Genomic DNA, 9410 nt, shown 5'->3' with positions numbered 1-9410 from the left:
GGCAGGGACGTGGACGCCCGGTGGGCAGGCTGTGGCAGGGACGTGGACGCCCGGTGGGCAGGCTGAGGCAGGGATGAGGACGCCTGGTGGGCAGTGACTTGGACGCCTGGTGGGCAAGCTGAGGCAGGGACAGGGACGCTCGGTGAGCAAGCTGAGGCAGGGACGGGGACGCTCGGTGAGCAAGCTGAGGCAGGGACGTGGATGCTCGGTGAGCAAGCTGAGGCAGGGACGTGGATGCTCGGTGAGCAAGCTGAGGCAGGGATGTGGATGCTCAGTGTTCTCTGCACCTGCGCCGTTGGTGGGGGCTGGTTGGAGGAAGGGAGGCTGGGCAGACAGGAGCTGAGCAGGCGATGAAGTGTTGGGTGCCTGCCTCTCCTGCAGTGGCAGTGGGGGGAGAGAGCCCCGTCTTCTTGGCTGCCTGCTGGGAGTAGAGCTTTTGTCACAAGGGGATAGGGAAGGCGGTTGTGACCCAAGTGTCACAAAGTTGCTGTTCCTGTGGCCACTTAGAAGGTTTTCTTGGGTAAGTGTTCCTCCATTTGCTGTGTGTCCCTAAGACACGTCAGAGACTTTAAGTGGCTGCTGTTTGTAAAGTTCACCTCTCACAGTGGTTTTGTTGGGGAGGGTCTTTGGAGAACCTCGCACCGCTATTCTGGAAGTGTCCACCGCCTCTGTTGTTTCTGAGCGGGCTGAAACCCTGATGGCTGGAAGTATGAAGAATGTTTCAGGCTGGGAGAACAGCACTCTTGTGTTTCTGTTCAATGGCACATTGAGTAAAGGCAGCAGCTGAGCATCCTCCGCTGGTATGTCACGGAGGAGCGCCTGGAACTGTCCTGAAGTCCTCTTTATAAGTAGGTAGCCCTGCCCGGGCGTGGTGGCTCACGCCTATAATCCCAGCACTTTGGGAGGCTGAGACGGGTGGATCACCTGAGGTCAAGAGTTAGAGATCAGCCTGACCTGCGCGAAACCCCATCTCTACTAAAAATACAAAAAAATTTAGCTGGGCGTGGTGGTGGGTGCCTGTAATCCCAAATACTTGGGTGGCTGAAGCAGGAGAAGAATCGCTTGAACCTGGGAGGTGGAGGTTTCAGTGAGCCGAGATTGTGCCATTGCACAGCCTGGGCAACAGAGGGAGACTCTGTCTCAAAAACAAAAAACAAAAAACAAAAAAGCAAGTGACTTGGGGAAAACTTTATTCCAGTGCCATCTGGGCTGGGGCCTTTCTGGGCTATTTTTGCTGTGTACGATGATGTGTTTGTGTCTTGACTTCGGGTGGAAGCATTCAGGCCAGAGGGCCACGGTGCCCTTTGCCGCAGTGACAGCCCAGCCCCTCACCTCTCACCTGTCCACTGTTGGGTGCCCGACTGAGCAGACTCTGAGCAAATCAGGGGCCTGGAGATGTCGATTAGGATAAAGGGGGGAAAGGCCACTGAAAATGAGAGGAGGCTGAGAGCAGGCAAGGCTGCCCGACAGGGCCTGTCCGGGTCCTCTCTCCCAGGGCCTCCCTGGCTCTGGCCAAGGAGGCTGCAGGAGCGTGAGTCTCAGTAGCTGTTAGGGAAGTGTGGCGGTGAGGGCGGGCTGTCTGTGCAGCCGTGGACTGGGACACAGACGCTGGTCTCTACAGTGGTGGTTTTGTCCTTGCTGAGTGGGAAGGTGTTTGTTTCCTGGGGGTCCTCTTTGGAAGCTGGCATGGCTCCCCCTTGGGCTCAGTCCCTGCTCTGCCTGTCCTGCTCACCTGGGGTGTGGTGGGGGATCTGTCACTCTCTGAGGGTCTTTGGTGGGGATCTCTCTGCGTCCTCCTGTGGCCCCGGCCGTGCCATCTCCCTGTGTCCCTGTGCTGCCTGCTGCACGGATGGCAGGACTAGAGGGGGTCGGTGAGAACAGTGCCGGCCTCGAAGGCTAAGAAGGGCATTTATATTCATTCTGCAGCAGGTGGTGTGGCCGTCTTTGTTAAATTCTTTGGTGTCCCTGATCCTTAGGATAAAGTAAAAGTGGGCCCTGGTGGCCTCAGGAGCCTCCTCTCTGTGCTCTCCCAGCTGCAGCCTGAGCCCCTCAGGTCCCTCCAGATGAGCCCCTGTGTGCCTGGGGTCCTGCTGAGCCCTGCTTCCAGCTCCGGGCCTGGGTGGTGCCCGTTTGCTCCCCTCCAGGTTGTCTCAGGGCATTTCCCAGGACAGGCTTTGTCTGCTTAGCCGAAGTAGGGGGTGGAGAAACAGATGCAGCAGGTAGGGCTCAGACCTGTGCCAAAGGGCAGCTCGCAGGAGACTGCGTGAGCCTGGACCAGGGATTTGAAGGAAGGGGGAGGTTTTTTGTTTTTTCATGGGGAGTTGATTTGTATTTTTAAAAATATTGAGATAGTCACAAAATTAAAGTGGGAGTATGATACAGTTTAGCTGCTGCACTGATGCGTGATGCCACCCATGTATTTTAGCATGCAGGACCCAAACCAGGACATCCTCCGTAACCACACTCCACTGTTCACATTGGGAGCCTGGCCTTGATGATCACCTCCTCCCTCCTGAGACCCCAGATGCCTCCCCGGCTGTCTCAGTGACATCCTCCTAGGGAAGGAGTCCTCACAATCCGCCCCCTCTTCACTCTGTCACCCCACATTCTAGAGATGGGTTGCAGACCAGCTGTTTTGTGGGTGTCCTGGGGGGAGCCACTGTCCTCTGAGGACCCGAGTCCTCAGAGAGGGATGGGGGCTGGTGTGAGTGGCGAGGGAGCCCCTCCTCCAAGACTGCCCTAGCTGGGCACTGGGTGGGGACAGGCAGAGCGAGAGGGAATGGGAGCGCCAGACTGTCTAAAAGAGCAGTTTTCTCCCCTCCAGAATGTCCCTGGGCTTCGTGGCCCGGGAGGCTCCGTGGCCCTGTGAAAGTCACCCTGTGGCTCGGGGGTGGAGCTCGGCGTTACTGAGATGCCATTCACACCCTGTGATCACCTGTCGACTGTGAGATCTGTTGGTCCTGACAGTGCCTGCAGGCGTCTGAGGTTGGCAGTTAGTTCTGCGTTGTGTTTGAAACCAGTGCTGTGATACCCTCCAGCTGTCCCAGTCCCAGCAGGAAGCTCTCTGGACTTCTCTGTCCCTCTCATGTTTGTTACTAGAACGGGCTTCCCACCCAGACCCCAGGAGAGGGCTCTTGGATCTCACACAAGAAAGAATTTGAGGGGAATCCATAAAGTGAAAGCAAGTTTATTCGGGAGGTAAAGGAATGAGAGCATGGCTGCTGCATAGACAGAGCAGCCCCGAAGGCTGCTGGGTGCCCATTTTTATGGTTATTTCTTGATGATATGCTAAACAAGGGGTGGATTACTCATGCCTCCCCTTTGTAGACCATGTCGGGTAACTTCCTGACGTTGCCATGGCATCTGTAAACTGTCATGGCGCTGGTGGGAGTGTAGCAGTGAGGGCGACAGAGGTCACTGTTGTGGCCATCTTGGTTTTGGTAGGATTTGGCCGGCTTCTGTACTGCAGGCTGTTTGATCAGCAAGGTCCTTATGACCTGTGTCTTGTGCTGACCTCCTGTCTCCTCCTGTGACTGAGAATGCCTGACTGTCTGGGAAAGCAGACCAGCGGTTCTCAGCTCATCTGACCCAGCCCCTGTTCATGATGGAGTTGCTCTTTTTCCAATGCCTTGGACATGTTGGCTGTCAGATCCTCTTACACCAGGATCTCTCTTGTGTTCTGTGACATAAAAACACAATCTGATGAGAAATCGGATCTTCCTTGCCCATTTGGAGACAGTTTCCTGATACACATTCCCCAAGTGGCAGAACTGCTTTTTAATCCAGCAGCAGCTGGACTGATGGAGGCTGAGCGCTGGTCTGTTCCTGGGGGTCCCCATGGGGGGTGCCGGAAAAGCAGACCTCTCTGTGAATTGAGGGCAGGTACGATGGAAGGTTCTGAGAATCAGCTGCTCTCTGCAGGCAGCTGAGGGTCCCGAGGGCTCAGTGCACACCAGGGTGGGCCTCTGGTCAGTCCCACAGGCCTGGAAACATTCATTCAGCATTCAGCGCCTCGTTTTCAAGCCCTATCTTTGGTGCTGCTGTCTAGAAACACAGCATGGGAAGTCATGGCATGTGAGTTAGCTGTTCTGTTAGCACCTTGCGTGGCCATGGGCATGTGTCCAAATTGCGTTCTTGCCCTTTTGTTCTTGTTCTCGGAGTCCCCTCCCCTCCCACAGCCACGTGCCCTCTCAGATTCCTGCGAGCTCAGCAGTGTGGGGGGCCCAGTTGCTTTGGAAAGTGGAGTGCCCTTCCCTCCTGGGTGCCTCAGGATAGGGCCAGGTCTTCCAGGAGGAATTCTAGGCCTCTCTTCTTTATTACCTGATTTTAAAACTTTTAGTGAAAATATCCTGACACACTAGTCTCTCAGAATTGTAGAAAACATTCTGTTCCACCTGACATATCAGGCGTCTCCTGCGTCCTCTGACTTTTCCTGACTGAACTTAGAGATCTCATTCCCGCTTTCTGAGCCTTCCCAGGTCAGCCTCAGCCAGCATCTTCCTTACCCGGCTCCTCCCTGCCACCTGCTCCAGTTCTCCAGCACATGTGAGCTGACAGTTAATGGTAGACGGCTGCTGAATTTTTTCAGATTGTCCTGGATACAGATGATGGCACCTTAACTCCCAGACTTGGAGTTGATGGAACTGTTTTCAACTTCAGTATCATAAAATGCTAAATAAGTATTTACTAATAAGCAGTTATTAATAAAATAAGTAGATACTTAACACCTGCATCTTTTGGTATAAGACAAACCATATGCATTAAAATTTTTATTTTGTTATATATTAAAGATACAATTTACATAACATAAAATTCACCATTTTATCACTATTTAAAAGTACACAGTTCAGTGGTTTTTAGTGTATTTACAGAGTTGTGCAGCCATTACCACTATCTCATTAGGGAGCCTTTCATCACCCCAAAAGATACCCCTTTGAAGCAGCTTCCCTCTTTTCCTGAGTTCCCTCTTCCCCCAGCCCGACAGCGGCCCATCTGCGGCGCTGTGGACTTGCCTGTGCTGGAGACGTCATAGGAACGGACTCATAAACATGTGGTTCCTGTGTCTGGCTTCTGTGACTTGCTGTCCTGTTTGAAGTTTCATCCATGCTGTTGCACGAATCTGCCCTTTCTTCGGCTGAGTAATATTCCACCATGCTGCAGGCTGCCTTCTGTTTGGAGATTTGCCCCCACCTCACCCGTGCATCTCAGCTGCCTCACCTGTTTCTTACCCTGCCACCCTCGAAAGCCCCTCCGCTGGCCATGAGTGGCAAATGCATTGAATTGAAGGTGTCTGGGGTGTGGTTAAGCTCCCTAGTGCCTTTTTTTGTTGAGATGGAGTCCCACTCTGTAACCCAGGCTGGAGTGCAGTGGTTCAGTAGCAGCTCAGTGCAACCTCTGCTTCCTGGATGCCAGTGATTCTTGTGCCTCAGCCTCCCGAGTAGCTGAGATTACAGGAGCACGCCCCACGCCTGGCTAATTTTTGTATTTTTAGTAGAGATGGGGTTTCACCATGTTGGCCAGGCTGGCCTTGAACTCCTGACCTCAGGTGATCCATCCGCCTCAGCCTCCCAAAGTGCTGGCATTACAGGTGTGAACCACCACACCTGGTCACCAGCGCCTATTTAAGAGGACCCTCTGCCTCGAATTTTGGTGATACCAAGTGAGACTGTCCTGTATGAGCTGCCGGGCTGAGATGCAGGTGGACCTAATCACTCAGTTGTTAGGGACTGTGGCAAGAGCCTGGGGCTGCACTTGGCCAAGGAGGCTCAGCTGCGTCATCAACTCAGGCCTGTCATGCTTCCTCTCCACCACAGCACATGCTGCCTTCTTTCTTCTCAGCAATGCAGGGAGTGTTGCCAAAAGGCACACGAGGCTCTGTTTCCTCTGGTAACGCACTGACGCTGGGTGCTGCCCCAGTGCGGCACGTCTTCCTGGCACCTCAGAGAGCATGGCCAACCAGATCTGGGGGAAGAGACGCAGGCTGGAGGCAGGTTTCTGGGAGGAGCATTGAGGATGAGGTGGCCTGTCTCCTGCTCATCTAGATCCTGCCACCTCCTTTTTCTTCTTTGGAGAAAAATCTTTTCAAGTTGCCGCACATTTTTGAATCAGTTTGTGTGCTTTTTTGTTGTTGGGTTGTAGGAGCTCTTTATATATTCTAGACATCAAATTCTTATCAAATATGTGATTTGCAAATATTTTCCCTTATTCCACTGGTTGGCTTTTTACTTTGATTTTTGTCCTTTGAAACACATACTAGTTTTTTTTTTTTTTTTTGAGACAGGGTCTCACTCTGTCACCCAGGCTGGAGTGCAGTTATACAGTCATGGCTCACTACAGCCTTGAACTTCTGGGCTCAAGGGATCTTCGTGCTTCAGCCTCCCAAGTAGCTGGGATCTCAGGTGCGCACCACCAGGCCCTGCTAATGTTGTATTTGTTTGTAAAGATGGAATCTCATTATGTTCAGAACCTCCTGGACTCCCTGCTGTTTTCTGGGAGGTGCTGCACATGAGCACATGCCCTGCTGTGTTCTGGGAGGGGCTGCACATGAGCACGTGCCCTGCTGTTTTCTGGGAGGTGCTGCACATGAGCACATGCCCTGCTGTGTTCTGGGAGGGGCTGCACATGAGCCCGTGCCCTGCTGTGTTCTGGGAGGGGCTGCACACCGTGCCCATCTTTCCTCTGGCCCTGCCTCCACTGTGGCCCCTTTCCAGCTCAGATACTGGGCAGTGTCTCACTCAGTGAGGGAGTGTGGAGCAGGAAGGGGGGCACAGATCTAGGGTCAAGAGGGACGGGGAGAAGGTGCACATCCTGACCACTCCTGCCCTCACTGCACTGCCAGCCCGACAGGCAGCCAGCCCAACACCCCTGGCCTCTCTGCCCTGTGATGCCCCAAAGCCCCGCTAACCTCACCACACCCATAACCTCCCTGTCCCTCTAACCTCACCCCTCAGCACCCCCTAGCCCAGTAGACTTCACCGCCTCCCATCACCCCACCCCTGCAGCCCATGCCCTGGCTCTGCTGCTGTAAGGACAGGTCAGGGGCGGGCGCAGTATGCGCTGCTATAAGGACGGGTGAGGGGCGGGTGCAGCACGCGCTGCGCAGGCTTCTTGGCAAGTTTGTCTCTGTGTACCTTTTCCCTGCAGCTGCTGTGTCCCCAGGACTGTGTGTCCACCTGCCTCCTTTAATTTGCTAATTTATGTGAGTGCTTATGAGTGTGGTTTCTACAGATCCATCATCTAGCAAGTGACAAGGTGCAGGAAGGGTATGGCTTGGATTTACTGAGCGTAACTGCGGCTGAAGCCTGTTATAGAACTCAAGACCAACTCACTGAATCCTCAGAATGTCCTAGGAGTGGTCCCCATCTCTTCCTGGTAACATCTGAGGAACAGGAGACTGTGGTTAACCCGAGGGGGCTGCGCCCCTAACCCGGGCATCAGATTCCAAGGACTGCAGGGCACTCCCCACACTGTACGGCTTCTCAGAGACTAATTCATTTGAAGAACTTTAGCAAGTTTTTGTTTGTTTTTAAAGAGACAGGTGTCTCTGTGTTGCCTAGGCTGGCCTCAACTCCTGGACTCAAGTGATCCTCCCTCCTCAGCCTCCCGAGGAGCTGGGGCTCTAGGTACCCACTGCACCTGGCCTGATGTCATCATCTTTTATGTTGAGTTAATATTTGTTTCAAGACTCTTTCACACGTTGTTCACCAGGGTGTGACCAAGAACATGTGGCTCCTCCTCTGACCTTGACCTTCCACTGCATTCCCGTCTCTCCTCCCCGTCCTTGACCTCTCACCGGTTCCTGTCTCTCCTCTGACCCTGACCTCTCAGTTCCCATCTCTCTTCACTGACCTTGACCTCTTACTCGGTTTCCGTCTCTCCTCCTCTGACCCTAACCTCTCGCTGGGTTCCCATCTCTCCTCTGACCCTGATCTCTTGCTCAGTTCCCTCTCTCCTCCCTGACCTTGACCCCTCACTTGGACCCTAAGCTGTGCTGAGGTTGCTTCTCCCTTTCACCCTAGACTTTGACCCCCACCACTTCTGGCAGTGGAGCAGCTTCGCGGACTACGTGCAGTGTGTCGTGGCCTTCACGGGCCTGGTGGGCTACATCACCTACCTGTCCATTGACTCCACCCTGTTTGTGGAGACCCTGGGCTTCCTGGCCGTGCTGACCGAAGCCATGCTGGGCGTGCCACAGCTCTACCGCAACCACCGCCACCAGTCCACGGAGGGCATGAGGTAGGCCAGGGTGCCACTGCAGAAGCACCACTGCTCCATAGGTACCACATGGCTGCAGACTTGTAAAAATCAAGCGCACATGTGTCTGGCTATGTATTTTGCATGTTGACCTGTGAAGCTGCTGGTTAAAGAATGGTCCGGTTCATAGGCCATGGCCCCTCAACCTTGAGTTGGAGCAGATGAACTCACATGGGCTGCGTGAGGGGCGGCTGAGACCCTGTTGTTGGCAGGTGACCCAGCATGGGGTTGGGAGATGCTCCTTCAGGGCTGTCGAGGCAGAACCTTCCAGTGGGAGGGATGTACGAGGGCCTGGCCAGACGGGGCAGAGCAGGCTCGGCACCCCCAGCCAGGAGGGGTGCAGGGCAGCCAGCTGGCCTGGGGTCAGGGCAGGTCTGGTGGGGCAGGGACGGCGGTCGGTGGGCTGCCTGGGACACTGTCCTCTGTCTCTCCCCATTGGCCCTAGCACAGCCCCTGGCCTCTGAGGTATATGGCAAAGGCTGGACGGGCTGATGTTCAGAACCACAGAGCATGCCTGGGCACGCCCGTGACCACCTGGGACAGGGCACAGCATGAGTGGCACGATTCCCACCAGCTCAATCGAGGTCCTAGATGGAAACCACATTGTAATAAAAACTGATCTGCTGCTGCGGTGGGACAGAAAACTCTTGTCCTTCACACCTTCCACCCCAAGGCCCACTCCTCCATGAGGACCTCCCCATGCCCAGTCCTCACTGAGGACTCCCCTGTGCCCGCTCCCCACTGAGGACACCCCTGTGCCCGCTCCTCACAGAGGACACCCCTGTGCCCGCTCCCCACNCACTGAGGACACCCCTGTGCCCGCTCCTCACAGAGGACACCCCTGTGCCCGCTCCCCACTGAGGACACCCCTGTGCCCGCTCCTCACTGAGGACATCCCTTTGCCCTCTCCCCACTGAGGACATCCCTGTGCCCGCTCCTCACTGAGGACTCCCCTGTGCCCGCTCCTCACTGAGGACATCCCTTTGCCCTCTCCCCACTGAGGACATCCCTGTGCCCGCTCCCCACTGAGGACTCCCCTGTGCCCGCTCCCCACTGAGGACATCCCTGTGCCCTCTCCCCACTGAGGACACCCCTGTGCCCTCTCCCCACTGAGGACACCCCTGTGCCCTCTCCCCACTGAGGACACCCCTGTGCCC

The 9410-nt window shown here is 55.1% G+C and overlaps 1 protein-coding gene across 4 annotated transcripts in view; it reads left to right on the top strand.

Moving 5' to 3' along the window:
* Nucleotides 1-9410, top strand: part of SLC66A2 (solute carrier family 66 member 2) — a 43264-nt gene that overhangs the window by 22379 nt on the left and 11475 nt on the right. For all 4 annotated transcript variants that reach the window (XM_017504572.2, XM_017504571.1, XM_037729934.1 and 1 more), the window contains one exon: nt 8019-8235. In XM_017504572.2, coding sequence (XP_017360061.1) covers nt 8019-8235 — 217 coding nt within the window. The remainder of the gene's footprint in view (nt 1-8018; nt 8236-9410) is intronic.

Source organism: Cebus imitator, unplaced genomic scaffold (assembly GCF_001604975.1).
Source record: "Cebus imitator isolate Cc_AM_T3 unplaced genomic scaffold, Cebus_imitator-1.0 Scaffold324, whole genome shotgun sequence".
NCBI classification, from domain to species: Eukaryota; Metazoa; Chordata; class Mammalia; order Primates; family Cebidae; genus Cebus; species Cebus imitator.
The sequence above is the reverse complement of the archived record's forward strand: the minus strand, read 5'-3'. Positions and strand labels throughout refer to the sequence as shown.